This window comes from Bidens hawaiensis, unplaced genomic scaffold (genome assembly GCF_021521415.1).
Source record: "Bidens hawaiensis isolate Kalapana, Puna unplaced genomic scaffold, B.hawaiensis_p1.1 tig00001440_1, whole genome shotgun sequence".
Lineage (NCBI taxonomy): Eukaryota > Viridiplantae > Streptophyta > Magnoliopsida > Asterales > Asteraceae > Bidens > Bidens hawaiensis.
Window position 1 is genome coordinate 2,272,526 of NW_027491081.1, and position 20,841 is coordinate 2,293,366.

Consider the following 20,841-nt stretch of genomic DNA (forward strand, 5'->3'; position numbering starts at 1 on the left):
AACACATTTAATAACCTCTGGGAACTCTGTTACCCCAGAAACACATTTAATAACCTCTGGGAACTCGGTTACCCCAGAGCACTTTTAATAACCTCTGGGAACTCGGTTACCCCAGAACACTGTTTCGGGCCTTACACTGTTAGCAACTCAGACAATTACCATCTTAATTCATTACCGTACGATTCCCGTACAATAAACATTATATAAATACGTTCATTTCCATGCGATCAGCATGTACTTAAACACTTTGATAAAAAACATGCTTTCCGCCCCGGGAAAATATTTAAAACAGTTCAGTAAAAGGGGCTCGTGAAAACTCACCTTCTTGTGAGCAAAGACGTACTACGGTGCACGGCTACTGGTACAGATCTGTAATACGATCCCCAAATCGTTACTACACAATTTCTATCAATATAACTTAAATTCGTGTTAACCGGTACGTCCAAGGACACTGTTAACCCAGTACTTTACACGATCCGGGGACCATGTTAACCCCGATACACTTCTCAGGACTTAGATTGTGATATCACTTAGAGTTCTTTAGTCAAAACTACCGATAGTTTGTTTTCTCGTTTTGCGTGCCTAGCACGGTTATTCGTCTTTATGTTTTCAAAAAAATGAGTTTGACCACATACGTCCCGAAAATAGTCATTATTGATATTTTCATTAAAGTGGTGAAATTAGAGCTTGGTTAAACACCCCGTTTGGCCGCGGGGCCCGTTTCCGCCTTTAATACACCGGAAACGGTTAAGTCGGGTAAAATTACCCAAATCATCCGAATTATTTTCGGATGATTTATTTTTACTTGATTAACTTAGTTTCATAAAAATCATCCATTTTTTAAGGTTTTCAAACACCAGTCAGCTCGCTTAGGCGAACCTTGCCGGTTTACTCGTTTTAAGCTTTAAAAGTTTGTTTTTAAGTTCCATTTAGCACAAATAAATATCCGTTTAGTCTCGGACCTTGAAATTTTGTACAACCCATATTTTGACAGTAAGGAATTTTATAAAATTTTTCCAGAATTAATTTTTATATCTAAAATTTATTTAACCATTTTTAAACGTCATTTAAACACCAAATATGTCGAAAATACCAAACGACCTTCGAAAAATCCCAAATTTTTCTGGCATGACCCTGTCACCCACATAGTTCCCTGTAATTTTTCCAGAACCAAAAACTCATTTTCATGCCATTTTTACCAAAACCGAGCTAGAAATCCCTAGAACTCGTTTTACCGAAAAGCCTACTTAGACTTCTCCAATGAACCTGAAATTTTGTGTGTGACTTTTATATGTTATAAAAAGCTCATCTTAAACTTTCCAGAATTTTTCATGATGTTTAGCTATTTTTCACCATTTTTGGCCAAAACCGAGCATTAAATTCACCAAATATTCATCCTTTATCCAAAAATTACCAAAAATTCACAGATCTCATATTTTCATGTGTAGATCATCTCTGTGAAATTTCGTGACCCAACTCTAGGTCTATCACAATCTGTCCAAATTATCTAAATCATACGAAAACCGAACTACCTTGTGTTTTCTAGCGTTAGATCGCAAAGATCTTGGTTTCTAGCCTTTGCTAGCCACTAGATACAACACCTACAAGCACAACAACACCACACCAAGCAAGTTATACCCACAATCAAGCCATTTCTTTCATGGTTTCGATTAGAACATCAAAACAAAGATTTTGACCGTAAAAATTCGTTTTTGACTCTTTTAACTCCTTTCTTGGACCAAGATCCCTTGTATAACTTGTATACATCACTTGATCATGCTAGAATCGGTTTCATCTCGGGTTTTCACCCATTTTTCATTTGAAACCTCATTTTCTCAAGATTATAGAATCAAAACTAAGAATCAACCATTAAAACCATGTTTTTACCTTATGATTCTTGTTAAAAATCAATGATTTGGATGAAGGTTGAAGTGTGTTGAGAGGGTTTTGGAGTTGGAGAGTTAGAAAAAAGAAAAATGAAATGTGTAAGTGTGTGCATAGGACCGATCGGTCCAAGTTAGGGTGTGGGGTGGGACCCACATCTTCATTCTTGGCCACAAACTTGGATTGTGTAATCCGGATAATGTTGTGGATAATCTGGTTCAGTTCGTTTTTCGGTTAAACACTTAATTCGGTTTAAAACGAGGCCAAAACGGTCGTTTCTCGGCTTGAAAATGAAATTTATATAAAACTGATTTAAAAACTTTAAAAACTTAAACCATGACATTTAATGACTTAACACATCGTATTGTCGGTAATTGTGCATCTTTTTCGGCTTGATCGATCGTCTCTTGCTTGGTTTGATGTTAAAGGTTTCGTTTATCGTACCGACGTACTAATAAATCGAAATCCTTTTTCTGTGCAATAATTCACTTATCCCGAAGCTTTAATACTTCGTAAACATCACTAAACATTATATATTTCGTCTACAATGTAATTCCCGATTCGTTCGGGTTTCAATAACCGTTCATCGATTAATCGTAATTCCGATACGACTAGTTGTACATTTGAGTATAATTCGTACTGAGAATCTTATATACTCGTATAATCACATTATAATTCATATATTCAATATTAAATAACACGTAAATAGTATATTCCGGCTAGGGTATACCTGAATTTGCCGGAATTGTTACACCAAGTCCTTTGGAGGATCTAGCAAGGTTTATTCATAATAAACAGTGGTCACAGCAAGCTTGAAGAAAGTTGATAAAGAATTTACTTAAGGACTTCTAACGAGCAAGGTTCAACCTCGAGCAAGCTACAGTGTCACCATCACACTTGGGTTTGTTCAAATAAATTAAGTTAACAAAAGGTTGAAGGGATCTCTGAAGAACAAGTTTGCCCGTAGGACCTTATCGATAAAAATTTGATATGGTCAAGAGGATTGAAGTCTGCTAGATGTATATTTTCTAAGGAAAATATTCTAAGTAAAGCTTACCCGGAGAACTGTTCCCCAGCACACTTAATGGTTACAAGGTCTACTCACTAAAGACAAAAGCTGCAAAGCTTGCTCGAAGACTTGTCTAACTTAGAATCTTTTGTAATATGTTTTTGAATATGTTTCTATCATTAGGGTTTCTATAAGGAATGTCAGTTGTCAGGGCATGCCTATAAAAGAAATCATTTAGGGCACGCCTAGGACACAGCTAGACACCTGAACAACAAACTGAGCGAATATTGTGATTTGGTGGCTGTCTCCCTACTGTATGGAAAGCTGCCAAAAATCCAAACATTCCACCTAGAAACCCTAATTGATTTTCATTGTATCTTTCACAATATATACGAAAATCTTTTGAGATACTTTGTGTGTTTGTTACTTTTCTGTCTGCTGAGCAACACTAAGAGTATTATTGATTCCGCCTTTAATATTCTTTGTTCTTTTCACAAAATAGTAAGCAGTAACCTCCTTGTCAACACTTATGTGTGAGCTACGACAGTGAGCGCTTGAGCTATTGAGTGAGCTATACGAGACCGACAGACTATAAGCTATGTGTATTATTTTCTTCATGGTGATTTTTTTAAATAGAAGAAAGGATCATGCAAGGGATTTTTTGCCATCTAAATTTGATTCTGACTACACCTATGTAAGTTTCTTTTAGTTGAAATACATTTAATTTTACGTTGACAGTGAAGGAGGTAAATTTGGAACTCTAAATTAAGTTATTTTATTGTCGTAAATATTAGAAAGTGAAACTCAAATTTTGTTATAATCGTGGGTCTAGATAATCGATTACAAACAGTTTTAAGTTAATTTATTGATCATGTGCAGGTTATAGCTTTGGTTAAAAGTAAATTAGCAACGGAATACTTATAATACAAGTCAAACATCATTCGGAAGTGCATCCTTATAACTTATAAATTGAGAACAAAGAAAATTTTGATTTGCATATTTGATATTGGTGTATGTTTGGGATTTTAAAAGTACATGATATGTTATAATTTGTTCTAACCATTTGCTCTTATTAATTTTTTTAATTTACATGTCCTAATGATTTAATATTTTGGACGGGTTAAGTTGAAGAATATTCTAAGGTAAAAGTAGAAACAATAGGAAAAGTAATGCATAGAAACCTTCTGGATAGGCCTGTAAAGGAACCGAACGTTCGAACCAAATGTTCGATGAACTGTTTGTGAAATGTTCGGCGGGAAGTTCGTTTATGTTCGTTTATTTAATAAACGAACAAACATGAACACATATTCTGTTCGTTCATTTATGTTCATGAACGTTCGTTTATGTTCGTTTATTTATGTATGTTTATGTATTAATAAAAAATAATTAAATATTATTTGGATGAGTAACCTACTTAAAGATTTATATTTATTAATTTGTTTTTATTATGTTCGTTTATGTTTGTTTGTGTTCATATATGTTCATTTATCTTTGTTAAGTTATATTCGTTTAGATTTTTAAAAAATGAACTTAAACGAACAAAAATGTTCATTTTTTAAATAGAAAACATGAACATAAATTATTGTTCGACTAAGTGTTCATGTTCGTTTAAAGTTAAATGAACGAACACGAACATGCCCTTGTTTGTGTTCGTTCAATTCGTTTACACGCTTTCATTATTCAGATTGATGAATACATCGGTCTCAATCTCTAGGCTCTACCGTTTTATTTGTGTTCGTGAACACATTAATTTCCTTAATGAACGAACACGAACATAAAATCTCGTTTGGTAAATGTTCGTGAACCGTTTGTGAACACATTATTTTATTTACGAACGAACACGAACAAGGCCTTATTCGTGTTCGATCGATTCGTTTACAACCCTACTTCTGGACCTTCTGCATCAGGAAATAATTTAATGTAGATGTAGTATATATTTATTGTTTTTTTTATGTAAACTTTTTTTTTATATTTTAAAATTATGGCACGTGTTGTAACCTAGTGTGAAAATAATTATGTATATTTACTACTAAATAGCAATGGTGTTGGTGGGCATTGACAGAGGCAAAACCTTTAAAATATCAAGGTTAAAGTCATGAGTTCAAGTCTTACATAAACAATTTTCCCACAAGAAGATTTCTAAACAACCAACTTGCTCCATTCTCATTTAAGATAATATCAGATGATTCAATCACAATCAGATGATTTTTCACATATACTCTATATGTGTTTGAGTGTGAAGAATATCCAACAAAGAAACAGTCTAACGGCTTTGCTTGGAATTTGTTCAAGTTGGGTGGATATTGACAATGAAAGATTTGAGCAATGTCTTGTCCAAAGGTTTCCAGTTTGAATCCTGAGCCCACCCAGGTTTTTGTTACACCGTGTGTTACGCCAGAAAGTTATGCTTTTGTGGTGGCACAACGGCTGTCACTTAGTCGGTGGTATGGTTTGCCGGGGGAACGCCCAAGCAAACTCTGAAGCCAGCATTGGCCTGTTTAAGACAACATAGTCTGACCAGAGTATGGCATCAGGGCTCTCCAAATTTAGAGGGTGTGGTAGCTTAAATACAAGTAAGTCACCGTTTAAAAAAAAACACAATTGTCCCACATACGACAAGAATGAAAATAAATTCATATTAAAAAAACATCATCTTCTAAATTTATAAAGTCTGATTTTCTTTAAATTATTGTTTTAATGTAACATATTATAGGGTCAGGTTATTCTACAAAGGGTAACAAAAATGAGAAGTGTGAGAAGCCATAAATAATTGGCATGTGTCAAGTGGGGACCAAAAGGAAAAGGATATAGAGTTAAATGTACACATTTTCTCTCTCCACATGCAAGACACATGTTAATACCCCCATCATTTTAGAACGTCTATAACTTTTTCGTATGATATTTTTTTTTTTTTTAAAAATCATTATAATAACAAGCATTTTTTTTATCTTTAATATGAGTATGATTTTTGTTATATAAAATTTAAATAACAATTACGTCATTGTTTCTTTTCGCACACCATTGTGTCTTTTCGCTTATTATCGTGTCTTTTTGCACACCATTGTGTCTTTTCGCTTAACATTGTGTTTTTTTTCGTCATTTTATCTTTTCGCACACCATTGTGTCTTTTCGCTTATCATTGTGTTTTTTCGTCATTGTGTCTTATCGCACACCATTGTGTCTTTTCGCTTATCATTGTGTATTTTTCCGTCATTGTGTCTTTTCGCACACCATTGTGTCTTTTTCGTCATTGTGTCTTTGAACTCATCATTATGTTTTTCTAAATACTAATAACATCGTTGTGTAATAATAATATGTAAAAAATAATGATAAAATAACAACAAATTATCTAATACATAAAACACAATGATTAATACATGTTACACAATAACTTGAACGTAAAACACAATGGTGAATACGTATAACACAATGACCTAAAACGTAAGACAAATGGTGAATACGTATAACACAATGACCTAAAACATATGACACAATGGTGAATATATATAACACAATGATTTGAAACGTAAAACACAATGGAAACAACATATTACACAATGAACAACAAAAATCACAATTAAAAAAACCCATTATTTTTTTTTAATTTTTATATAACAATATGATACTCATATTAAAGATAAAAAACTCTTATTATTGTGGTGGATTTTTATTTTTTTTAAATGTCGTATGAAAAAGTTATGGACATTTTTAAATGATGGGGGATTGACATGTGTCTTGCATGTGAAGAGAGAAAGTCAACAAAGGTGGGTTATCACTCTCATGCCCTTTCCATTAATTTTTATTTATTAAATTAATCTCAGCTATTCAAATCTAAGATCAGTGGTGAACTGGATTTCTTCTCACCCTTCTCATTTTTGTTTTCCTTTGTATTTTAACTTTACCCCATATTATGTATTTAAGAAATAGTGGTAATTATAATTTCACTTTTCGTCCATAAGTTTACACAGTTGGGGTGGTTTTTGAAAATAGTTGGTGGGGGTGGTGGTGTGGGGGGGGGGGGGTGGGGTGTTCGTGACAACAAATAGTCAAATATTAAATATTAAGTTTGTCTAACTTAAAGCGGAGTTAAAATTTGAAAATGGAGGATATATAAGATCACAATGTTGTAAATGAATCGAATTGAACTGGACGAGATCTTGTCCGTATTTGTCCGTAAAGTTTCTAATTGGGCAAAGGACACTAATGAGCATTAATGAACAAACAAACATAAACGACTCTAACGAACACAACATAAACTCTTACATATTAATTCAAAAAGAATAATTATAAATCTACAAGTTCAACCACAAATTCGGAATTACACCACATCCAAACATACTTAACACTTACTATACCGAAACATGTCCGGTCTATTTATTAACGAGCATTACCCTACGTAATTGGACAGACATTACTGAACGTTCACCAGCACTATTGAATGAACGCGAGCTCTGTCCGTGGTCGTCCGTTTAGCATACCGAAGATCGATGTTTTTTTTAAGTTCGGTTCATTTATTAAACGGACAAATATAAACGAACTTTCCGCCGAACGTATGTCCGGACGTCCACCTGACGTTCGATTCTCTTACCGCACTAAATTCACAACCAACTCCCCCAAATATAGTTATACTTGACCACACCCTAAGAGAAAGACAAGACCGAGCTGGCCATGTTGGTGAATGAGTATCCGGCATCGAGCATAGGAGGAACGATGGAAGTGGTGAGTGCTCTAACAGTGTGTATTTAACTTCAATGAGTCAAAATCAAAATCTATATATTAATGTCACCAGATCCTTGTAGTCATTAATTATCAACCACTGCTTTTTCCTGAAAAATAGTGTCTAAAATCTCTAATTATCACTCACTTTTAATATTTATCAATGAAATGATTGAAATCTTTGCGACTCTAAACTCATATATATTTTTGTTGGGAAATCTTTAAGATGTCTGGATTAATGATGAAATGAAGAAAATGATGTTTTAATCATATATAAATGCTAATAAGCAAATTTTTATTAAATAATGATTAATAAATTCACAATGTATTAAAAAAAGTATCTAATGATTAAAAATAATCACAGGTTGGGCTCAAGTTTTACAAATACAGTTCTAAACAAATCACACTCGAGTTAGAGGTCAAGCTTGTAAATTAAAAAAAAAAGGTGAACTCGAGCTTGGTAATTCACTCTAATGACTTGATAGACCATTAGAAATAAAGCTTTAAATGAGTCAATTTCGATCTCCAACTCAAGCTCTATTAAGTTAATTCAGGCAACCTTATGCTTAGCTCACCTCGAACATGTCTCAACCATAAAGTTATAGACTATACAATACCGTTATATTAAGTTGAAAATTAGTGTGATTCATAACATGAATTCGTACATGTGATTGTGGATAATGGATTGATTATAGATGCCATGATTCTCTTGTCGAGACCCATCTAGGGTATACGGTTATGATGGAAATTATGTAAGAAGATTAACTCACGGTTTAAAGGTAGAGAGAGAGAGAGCCGAAATCGATGACAATGAGGTCACAGGTGTTATGCTCTCTCTAATGGTCTATATTTATACACCAACTGGGAAACCCTAAGTTATGGAATAAGGCTTAATGGTTGTTTCCATCGAATAACTTATGTCATAGAATATTAGTATTTGATCATTGTAATTATATAAATAATCATGACGGTCATTTAAAGGAATACTATATAAATATTTATCTATAAATGCCTATAAAAAAATCATATGCGTCACTCCCGGGTTGCTCCTCACCTCTCTCAAGCTACCAAATTGTTTGATTTGTGATTTGAGGCTTTTCATGTGTTTGACCCGAATTCGCAATTATGTGTCTCATCAAAATCAGATAGTCTTTAAATGAGTTATGACGTCGCACATTTATTTGTGAAACCCTTTCATAAATAACTTTTACGGGTTATGGGTCTCACCGAACCAGCTCTTAAACTGGTTATAACATCTAATTTGTTTCTGAAACACTTTTATCATCAATTTCATCATCAAATCCTAATTTAATTTCTCCACTTTACATATTCTCTGTCGTCGGTTTCTCCTCTTCATCACCGGTTAACTTCCGATTACCACCATCGTCAACCTCCCCTCTCATGCCTCAACTACCATGGTCATCTGCATCAGCACCCTGTTTTTGTAACGCCCTCACCAATGGCGGATTATACATCAGGGCGTAACGTGATTGTTCATCACACATGACTATTAAAAAGTGACAATATTTAATTACGTTTATTCATTACATGTCACAAGTACGTCAAGTTTGTCAAAATAAAGAGATAATCAACTAATAATATTTAAATCTATTATTTTGAGATAATCTAACAATATAACTAAATGGTCTTCTCTTAAATTAATTCATCTAAGTGTACACGTAGGATGCATAAAATATCTTTCAGCTACAAGTAACTGGTGAGTAAACATAAGGTTTGGAATATATATATAGAAACTATAGTTCACATGTTGGGCGCAATTACAAGCATTTATGAATATGCAAAACAATTAACTGAAATGTGCACCCATTATTTAAAATGGATAAATGTGAAATCGATGTGTATTTATTGTTAGCAAAAAACCAAATGTGCATGAATAATGTGTGATCATACAGTTTGAGTTTGAGATATACTTGAGTTTGTACACGAGAAATGAGCAAATAACACAAATATGCATATATTAAGACATAAATATAAAAAAGGTAATTTACACACAAACATGAAATTGAATTGTAATATAACTTGAATACAATGCTTGAGATAAAATGAGGAGTTTGATAACAGGTAATGCATGTTATCCCTCAAAATATGAAAGTGTAAAAAGGGGGTATGAATACTTACATCGAAAATGAGGATGATAGTGTGAATGACTCGAACTAACATGCGGAAAATCACGGTGGATTATCCTATATATGTAAACGTATGCTATATTTTAACAAGTCTTGGGACTTACGGATTTTTTATTTAAAACGAGTTTAACTAAAATGAATTAAAGTTTATATAAACCATTTGATATTTATTAGTTGAAGAATGATTTGTAAATAAATATAACTTATTAATGTAAGTTTAAATTAGAAGACTAAAAACAATTTATGATTAAACAGTTTGTTTTTGAGTAACATAATTAATTAATTTACTAATTAATAACTTAAAAGTATCGCATGGATTATTTTAAAGAAATTATACATATTGATTTATGTTAAAGGAAAACAAAAACAATAATTAATTTACTTAATTAATTATTTAGAAATATCAAATATATTAGTTTTATAATAAGAAATATTTAAATAATTTTTTTTGTATAAATCATCTTATTTAAAAAAAAGGAAAATTGGTTTTTCTTGGTCCCAACTATTTTATTTTAGCCGACGCTGGTCCCAACTATCATTTTACCTGGCAACGGTTAACATGTGGAAAATCACGGTGGATTATCCTATATATGTAAACGTATGCTATATTTTAACAAGTCTTGGGACTTAGGGATTTTTTATTTAAAACGAGTTTAACTAAAATGAATTAAAGTTTATATAAACCATTTGATATTTATTAGTTGAAGAATGATTTGTAAATAAATATAACTTATTAATGTAAGTTTAAATTAGAAGACTAAAAACAATTTATGATTAAACATTTTGTTTTTGAGTAACATAATTAATTAATTTACTAATTAATAACTTAAAAGTATCGCATGGATTATTTTAAAGAAATTATACATATTGATTTATGTTAAAGGAAAACAAAAACAATAATTAATTTACTTAATTAATTATTTAGAGATATCAAGTATATTAGTTTTATAATAAGAAATATTTAAATAATTTTTTTTATATAAATCATCTTATTTAAAAATCTTATTTAAAAAAAAGGAAAATTGGTTTTTCTTGGTCCCAACTATTTTATTTTTGCCGGCGCTGGTCCCAACTATCATTTTACCTGGCAACGGTCCCAACTCTCACATACGTTGAATCCACCAGTCCGCGACTAACGGAGTACAAAATCTGATGTGTCGTCATAGTTGTTAAAATCAGATGATATGGCATCCTACATGGACCGGCTGTGTATTATAACCAACGTTTTATACTTAAACAGTATACAAACATAAATTCCCAAATTATACAACCCTAAATCCCCAAATTCTCTCTAACTCAAGAACCCTAATTCACTTTCAAGAGATGTTTACCCAACAAACACGGGCAAGGAGGTCAGTCTGAAACCGTCATGACCCAACAAACGCAAGCTGGGTGAATTAGGGTTCTTGAGTTAGAGAGAATTTGGAGATTTAGGGTTGTATAATTTGGGAATTTATGTTAGTATAATGTTTAAGTATAAAACGTTGGTTATAATACACAGCCAGTCCACGTAGAATGCCCATGTCATCTGATTTTGACAACTAGGATGACACATCGGATTTTTCCTAACGGAGTTAGTACTCCGTTAGTCGCAGACTGGTGGATTCAGCATATGTGAAAGTTGGGACCGTTGCCAGCCAAAATGATAGTTGGGACCAGCGCCGGCAAAAATAAAATAGTTGAGGCCAATAAAAACCAATTTTCCTAAAAAAAAGGAGTTTATAAGTTTATGATGATCAACAGATCATAAGATTTAGATAAATATTTATGCCAATTTTTGCAAAATAACTAGTTTTGATCCAATATTTAGAAAATTAAAGTATTTATCTTGGATATTCATAATCAACATGATTCTTAAAACCCAAATATAAGATTTTACGATAAAATTACCATGATTATGAAGAACAACTATGGACATTCAAGGTAAAATCATAACAAAAACTATAAATTGCATGAAACATAAAATTTACTTGTTAGTTCTCTAAACCTTGAGAAAAGAATGTATTGACATGTGAAAATGATGGATGATTAGTCTTCTTTTTATAGTGAATTTGTAGAGTTGTGATGTTTATACAACTTATGAATTTAATCATGTATAATATAATTAATCACAATAATTAAAATGATTTAAGGGGTTTTCAAAGTGTTTAACTCGTTCAATCAATTTAATTTAATTAAAATATTCATTATTTTTTATTAGTTAAATACAACATAATAATAATAATAATAATATGCATGAGAAAAGTTCAGTATGGATGGGTTAAATTTGCATGCAATACAACAAGGGTAATAAAAAATAAAATTTTATAGAAATGACCACGAGTTTGCAAAGACAACGCACAATATCAACAAATGAAATGATTAATAAAAGACCAATATAATTAAAGATCAAAACAGGTCGGGTTTCGGAAACTGATTTTTGACCAATGTTACATTTTTCATAAGAAAAATATTTGTGTTCATGTTTATTCGTTTAAAAACAATCAAAATATATGTTCGTGTTCGTTTATGTCTGTTCGTTAAAAAGCAAAAGAATCTACACATCTCAATTGAAAGAGCCCAAACGTTGAAAAATATAACGGACGTAACAAACTAATAAATAAATAATATCAAAACAAAACTATGTTAAAAAATAAAACAAATCATTACGAACGATTTAAAACAAAACCCTAAATAATCCCCGTAACACATAGAACTCAAACTAGCTACCATATAAAATATATTAATCTTGTTACATTATATTCTAACAAAAATCACCACAAAACATATTATAAAAAAGAAAAATTGGTTTTAAATAATCCCAACAATATCTCATTGGAAAATAAAAGTCCCAACTAAGCACTTGGCTGGTGGGGGTCCAAACTAAAGATGTATTTGTTTGTAACAGTCCGCGACTAACGGATAGTTAACTCCGTTAATTCGGTGCTTACATGGCACGTCTAGGTGTCCAGATATTGCTTATGTGGTGGCTGCGTGGCAATTGGCATAATAATAATAATAATAATAATAATAATAATAATAATAATAATAATAATAATCTAATTTCTTTTTCATCTTTTGCAATAATAATAGATCATCTTCACTTTTGGGGCAGTTCTCTAAACCATCACCACCACAGCCAACCATCTTTGTCGGCTGCCACCCACCTCCACCATAGTTACTATTGTTGGCCACCACCCACCTCCACCACAACCCACCATCTCTTGCAACCCAACTCCCTCCCATCTCCCCTTTATTTTGGGTCCAATACTGCCAGTCTGCCACCGCCAGCACTTCCTTCCACGGCAAGACACCCTCACCTTCTTCGACAAGCCATCACCAAAAGCCCAAATCTGCATCCGACTCAAGGACGATGGTTGGAACCTTTCAAACCCTAGCGCTAACTTCTATTACTCACTCCATTGAACCCACTATGGTTCAACATCAGATGGGTGTCACACTGTCACGTATCTACAGATAACCAGATTTATAGTCAATTTCAGTTACTCATCACTATTGTGTCGCCGTTCTTCCTAGGGTTTCAACTTTAAGTTCGAGAGATTACCAGCATAATGCTTATCGTTCAATCGTTAGTAGAATCGGTTTATGAGATAAATCGAAAAACAGATCCTCTAGATCTAAAATTTTATTACCTGCGTGTTCCGGGTTGAACGGAAGCATATGGCTCGTTTTAGGGACGATTTTGGTGTGCTCGATTTTGGGGATAACTTTAGTTTGGATAATTAGAAGGCCATGGAAGTTGATTTTGATAAAGAAGTTGCAGGTTTGAGAACAAATTGGTGGCGGTGAATGTTTTACGGGAGGGAGAGAGAGAGAGAGAGAAAGAGAGAGAGAGAGAGAGTAATAAAATGAGAACTATGCTACGTAAGCCGCCACATAAGCAATATCTGGACAACTAGGCGTGCCCCGTAAGCGTCCGACTAACGAAGTTAACTATCCGGAGTCGCGGACTGCTAGAAACAGATACATCTTTAGTTTGGACCGCCACCAGCCAAGTGCTTAGTTGGGAATGTTATTTGCCAATGAGGTATAATTGGGATTATTTAAAACCAATTTTTCTTATAAAAACAACCAAAACTAAAAACTATTTCAAATACCCAAATTCCATTTCGGAGAAAATAATTAGACGTTTACATATATAATTTTATCTTTTAAATTTTTATACTATCTCTTTATAATGATTCGTGAACCGTATACTGTTTCCTTTAAATTTTTATAAAATTAAAGTTTCGTTAAATCATAGTTTAAAACATGTTACATTTTTTTTCCATTTATAGTAGATTATACAATTACAGGAGCATAATATTGCTTGATGCATGTAATTATAAAGTGCTTGAGGTAATTATAAAGAATTTTCATTGATAATTATCATATGATAAGAATTAAGAAGTGTGACATGATGAGTCGTGAGATCATTTTTCTACTTTAACTGTTTAGACACTTATAGGACCCCATGCATACATCTCTCCTAGCATATAGCACCAGCCTGTACACATGGCAAGCCACCCCATCTATAAGCTGATTCACCACGGGGAAATCCGTCCGCCATCGGAAAAATTGTCGTTGAATCCACTTGCTGCCGGCCTGCATAGGGGCATAAAGTTAAAGGCATATATAAATGGACTGGTAGCTCATCCATCATTATCCTCAATTAATATGTAATTCCAAATAGCAACTCACAAAGAAGAATGCTATCATATTGTTATCTCCCTTATTGCCACCAACATGATAAAAACTGGTATTTAAACGAATTCGGCGTGAGGTAAAAGTTCAAACATGACTCATTGCTAATTGTTAACACTAGAATGTGACCACTGTCATTTTTTTTGTTTACAATAGTTTCACTGTAACGGAAGAGTAACATGATCAATTAATCAATAATAGTTATCGTTAGTAATGTGACCATTGGTCTCTTTTTTTGTTCCAGACATTTTCACTCTAAAGGAAAAGAAACAATGTTTGCACCTGATTTTGTCTAAGGGGTAAACGGAATTAATTTTCCGTTAGAGTGAAATTGTATGTGTCTTATACGCATAAACCAACAATGATATACATATACATACATATACATATACATATACATATACATATACATATACATATACATATACATATACATATACATATACATATACATATACATATACATATACATATACATATACATATACATATTTGTTGTCATCGCTAATAGAAAACTGGGTCGTTCTCTACGTCTTTAGAAATGCGTAGACAAGGGCTCCTAATGGCAAATTTTCATCAAAACCGCATTAGTCAGAAAATATATGGTGCAAAAGCTTTTCATATTCTTTTTTCTATGCATTTCCGAAACAATATTTTTCTACATATTTTTCCTACACGTTTCTTTTTTATTGGTTTTCAGCGGTATTGTAATTACGTAATTCTTCTAATTTTTTTAGTCTGCAAATTTCCTAAAATCTAGGAATACATTTTATGTTTTTACGCTGTCAACACCGAGCACAAGCAGCCATAGGACAACATCCTCTACCGTGATCTACGCCCATACCGCCAAATAATTGGATCTACACAGCGAAAAATTATAGCCACTTTAGTACCGGCTAAGAAAATTAGACTATTTCTGCCCTAGGCAATTGTACCAATTCTTCATAATAACTTTAACCATTTCATCCTTTTGGACAACATTGCAATTGCAATAAACAATGCCTAAAAGGTGCAAGAACGTCTTCAATTCCCAAACTTACGTCCTTTACACATCCACATTTCATTTCACTTGTATCGATGCGGCATCTTTTCTGGTGATGGTAGGAATTGGCCATTTAATATTGTACCATCGTGCGCTACGTACATATAACCTCTATAAGTCATGTCATCCTTTAAGGTTGATCCACACCATTGTTGATCAAAGTTGTTTGAAAAATCTTATATAGTTTGGTTGATTAATGGAAGGCTCACTTTCTTCGTGTAGTCTAGTGATCTTGAATTTGTTGGTGGTGCTGGCATTTGTCAATATCCCACTTGAAGCCAAGGCTCGGGCTTTCTTTGTATTTGGGGACCCGCTAGTCGACAATGGCAACAATGACTTCTTAGTCACCACAGCCAGAGCCGACTTCCCACCCTATGGCATTGACTATCCCACTCATCGTCCCACAGGTCGTTTCTCGAATGGCCTTAACATCCCAGATCTCATCAGTTGCGTTTTCATTATCCAAAATTTATACAATAGTATTGTTTATGTCAATACTTTTGGCATTAAATTTTATTTTATTTTTGTAATTAGGTGAACACATGGGAATGGAATCCCCATTACCATACCTGAGTCCGTTGCTAACAGGTAACAAGCTTCTGAATGGTGCCAACTTTGCTTCTGCTGGAGTTGGAATCCTTAATGACACCGGTGTTCAATTTGTATGTCTCTATATAGCCTTTAAATTTTCATTTAATTAACAAAGGTAATTAATATTCTATCTTTCTAATACTATGACCTGATCACTACTCATAAATTTATGTGTAACTAAATAAAATAGTAACTTTTATTTATCTTTAATAATAAACCACGATTTAGTTTTACTTTCTCTTTTTATGGCAATTTTTTTGTTGGTCCTTCACTATTTAGAAAGACAAATTTTGTCCAATACCTATATACCACTATACCAAAGACGCTTTTAAACTTGTCAACTTTAAGAAGGTCTGATTATTATACAGTATGGATATGACAGACAAGACAAAACTGATTATTTTTATTGGTTAACTGTGAGGAATTTTATTCTACTACCTAGTCTTTTTGTTTTTCATGTGCTTAATCAAGTTACTAGACTAAGTCGACATAAACAGATTACTAAAATCATAAAACGAGTAACCACTATCACACTAGGGTTATCCACCAAAACACTATTTGCCATTATTTAAATTCGAATAACTAATTTTGTAAATATGATTGCAAATATTTGTAATCAAAGCTGGACTACATAATCATCAAATACAGCTCTAATAAACATGTTTATGTCTCACAGTTAAATATAATACGAATATGGAAACAGTTAGAGTATCTCGAGCAATACCAGGCTCGACTTGTAGACATCATTGGACCAGATCAAACTCGTCAAGTAGTCAATGAAGGGATGGTACTCATATCCCTGAGTGGAAACGACTTTGTTAACAACTACTATTTGGTTCCTTTCTCGGCTAGATCACGACAATACTCTTTACCAGATTATGTTTGCTATGTCGTTTCTGAATATAGAAACATTTTGTCGGTAATTTCTTTGTTTAATTTTATACATTTATAAACATTCATACTATAAAAATTATGCATATACACTAGCCACTTAAATAATGTATGATCGAAGGAGTTATCTTTTGAATTATAATTTTATAACTATTAAATGAAAAGGACTTAGCTGACTGTGTTGGGTACCACAATACTCGATAATAAATGATTAGTATACTGTGTAGTGGTTCCGTCAAAAAAAAAAATGAAAAAGAAAAGAATAAAAATAAGTGGAGTGAATATAGTGGTTGGTGAGTTGGTCTAAAATTAGATACTTTTTTCATGTGGATATTAATGCGTTTGTATAGACATAATTTATCATTGCCTTTTATAGCTTGACCATATAATGCGTGATTTATTAATTTAAAAATGCGTTTGATTTATAATATAATAGTAACTCTAGATATTATTTGTTTTCGGGTGTAGTTAAACATTACCCGTTTGCCAGTTTTTTTATATTTACTGAACATACCATCTTCTTGAGTTTTACCTGAATACTTTTTTTTTTCTTTTTTAAAACAAACATTTTTTATTATTTAAAATTGTGTTATTTTTCTATAATTGTTTTACTTTTCTAGAGTGCTTTGTTAAATAATTTTTAGAGTTAACTTGCATTTTTTGTATTATTTTTTAAGAAATTTCATATTTTTTATTAATAAATAAAAAGAGAAATAATAATTTTACGTAATAAACTGGTACAAAGTTTATAAACTGAGAATAGAATATTCACTGTTTGATACATAATATTTTAAAATAGAAATAATGTTTATAACTAAAAAGGTAGTTTAATCATATAAAAATTCACATATTTAATAATTTGCATTCTTAACAAAGAAATAGTTCATATTTTTAATGAGATATAAACATTAAATAGAAAAACATTTAACAAGCAACCATAGGTATGTTTAATATAATCCTTATTTTCCAAAATAACTTTCATAAAAGTGAGCATTGTAATATATATATATATATATATATATATATATATATATATGGTAAAGTTAAAATAAAAAAGTAGACACAAATAATAATGAGAGAAAGATTTATGAGCACACAAAAAATATCTTAAATGTATATTAAAAAAACTAAAAAAAAATAACTTAAAATATAAGTAGAAAACAAAAAAAATATAAAAAGACTATATATATAACTAAACTCTTTTTCGCCATCATTTCCGTTAAAAAAAAAATAAACAAAATTTGAAGAAAAGACACAATACTGAAATCAAAGATAAAATGACGAAATGAACAAAAGACACAATTATAACTACAAAAAGAAACAATAGATCACAAAATATAAGAAAATGCAAAACAAAATAGCACATGTTGAGTAATATGATAAAATAAAGAAAAAAAAAACACAATCAATAACGCAAATAAACATAAAACACAATGATAAACAAAAAGACACAATAATTTTTTTCAGTCACCATTGTGTTTTTTTAGAACGAGAAAGAAGGTGGAAACATTTTTGTGTTTTTACTTTTTTTATTAAATTTTAAGTTATGATTTTGTTATTATTATTATTATTATTATTATTATTATTATTATTATTATTATACTTTTTCTGAGGGTTTTTTTGTGTGTTTACAAATCCTTCTCATCCTTCTCCTTTGTAAAATAACTTGATCATATATATATATATATATATATATATATATATATGGCAGGGTTATCCTAAAAATAAGTTGTTTCCTAAGAAGACTAAGAATAAATCATAGCCATTGGATCATGTTAATCAATGGTTGAGATTTAAAATCACCAATAACCGACATAGTTTCCTAGAATTAATTTTTAATCATTATAACCGACATAGTTTCCTAGAATGGTTCTTTCACCATCATTTGTAATGCCAAATGTCAAAAATTTATTTGTTCTTACCATTCCTAGGACACTCCTTATTCTTATTTGAACTCTTTTCTCTCTCTCTCTCTATATATATATACATGGAAGGGATCGTAAGAGAATTTTTTGAAATAAAGAACTTTAAGAACTATTTTGAATCACAAAAAATCATTTAAAATATTAAAAAAATGAAACAAAAAAACAAATAAATTTTAAAAGTAAAAAAAAACCGATTTTTTTTATTTTTTTATCTCGGTTTCATTAAAAAAACACCTAACTATAACGTATGTATATTTTTATTCAATCTTCATTTACAAAAAATACACATATGTACATTTATTATTTATCTTAATTATACATATGTGTATAAAGAATAACATGTATAAAGTTTTTTTTTAAAAAATAAGTATTATACATATATGTATAATTTTGCTAAGCCGATATTTTTTACATTTTTATAAAACCGGGATGAAACATAATACTTTTTATATCTTTACTTTATTTATATTCGTGTTTTTTTTTGTATTATAATTTTTTTAAATTTTTCTTAAAAAATTTTTTTGGTAAAAAATGGTTCTTAATATCAAAGTGGTTCTCACATGATCTCAATCTCACACACATATATATATATATATATATATATGAACTTGATTTATATATACTATTTGATCAATAATGTAGAAAATGTATGATGTCGGAGCTAGGAGGGTATTGGTAATGGGGACTGGGCCGATGGGGTGCGTGCCGGCGGAATTGGCACAACATAGTAGAGCCGGGGAATGCTCGGTAGAATTGCAACGAGCATCCGACTTGTTTAATCCGCAGCTTAACGATATGTTGAAGAGCCTCAATAATGAAAAGGGAGATCAAGTTTTCGTGGCCGCTAATACAATGAGAATGCACATGGATTATATATCTAATCCTGAAGCTTACGGTACAAAATATTCCTCCTTGTTTAAAAATTTACATTAACGTACATAAATATAATAAATTATTGACACGATAGCAAATAACGGTTAATAAATTTTGGGACAATAATTATGAAAATTCCTTTATCAATTTTGCAGGATTTATAACTTCCAAAGTAGCATGTTGTGGCCAAGGTCCATACAATGGACTAGGATTATGCACCCCAATATCAAATTTGTGTCCAAACAGAGAATCATTGTGCAACAAATAATCGGTGGCACTCAAAACTACATGAGTCCAATGAACCTCAGCACCATCTTGGCCATAGATTCCAAGTATTGATCCCTGGTATTTAGCTTTGCTTAATGATGGTCATTTCTAGGTTGTATTTTATTTATTAATATTATGTTTGGAGCAAGTGGCATGTGTATTCGATGTTTAAACTTGCTTGAATTATTGTTTAAGGCTAAGGATAGCGAAAATAAATCAAGGTAAGTTTACCATGTTCCTTGAAGATAATTTATTGTTGATTATGAATAGGTATATTGAGTTTTATTAATTACAACTATCGTCTTTTGATTGTTGTCGGTTTCAACTAACGAATTAGTTGCTGACGGTCCCAGCTTTAAACGTATTTGTTCCTAATTAGTCTATAATTTAATGCATAGTTAATTTTTTTTAGCTTTCTTCCTGAAAAAAAATAATCATTTGCACTCATAACTCAAGTTCAAGAATTCTGAAATATCTTAAAGATATTCACATTTTATTCTTTGAGTGGTCTTTAACCCTCCCCCCACCCCTTTTCGTCTCGTTTAAAATAGATTTGGATTCTGTATTTGGATCTGTGAGACAATTGAAGTGACATTTCCCTATTCTAGGATCCTTTATCTTGGTTTTATTCGTGCGCGATACACCGTGAATCGAAAAGTTTACAACACGTCCTTGTACAATGCTTAAGGCTCTCGGCTGGGTAGCAGGAGCAACTTTTAAATTATTATGAGCCCAAGCGATGGATTCAATAAGTTCTTGCCAATAATCACGTCCACCGAATAAAAACATTAAACTAAAAAGCCCATACAAAAT

The 20,841-nt window shown here is 31.7% G+C and overlaps 1 protein-coding gene across 1 annotated transcript; it reads left to right on the top strand.

Annotated features, from left to right (window-relative positions):
- Positions 1 to 15,677: 15,677 nt before the first annotated feature.
- Positions 15,678 to 20,004, top strand: LOC143576239 (GDSL esterase/lipase At5g33370-like). Its single transcript, XM_077060379.1, has 4 exons — positions 15,678 to 15,888; positions 16,016 to 16,143; positions 16,695 to 16,991; positions 19,531 to 20,004. Exons 1-4 carry the CDS (start codon positions 15,678 to 15,680, stop codon positions 19,819 to 19,821), a joined length of 927 nt encoding a protein of 308 aa, XP_076916494.1. The 3' UTR covers positions 19,822 to 20,004.
- Positions 20,005 to 20,841: the final 837 nt, after the last annotated feature.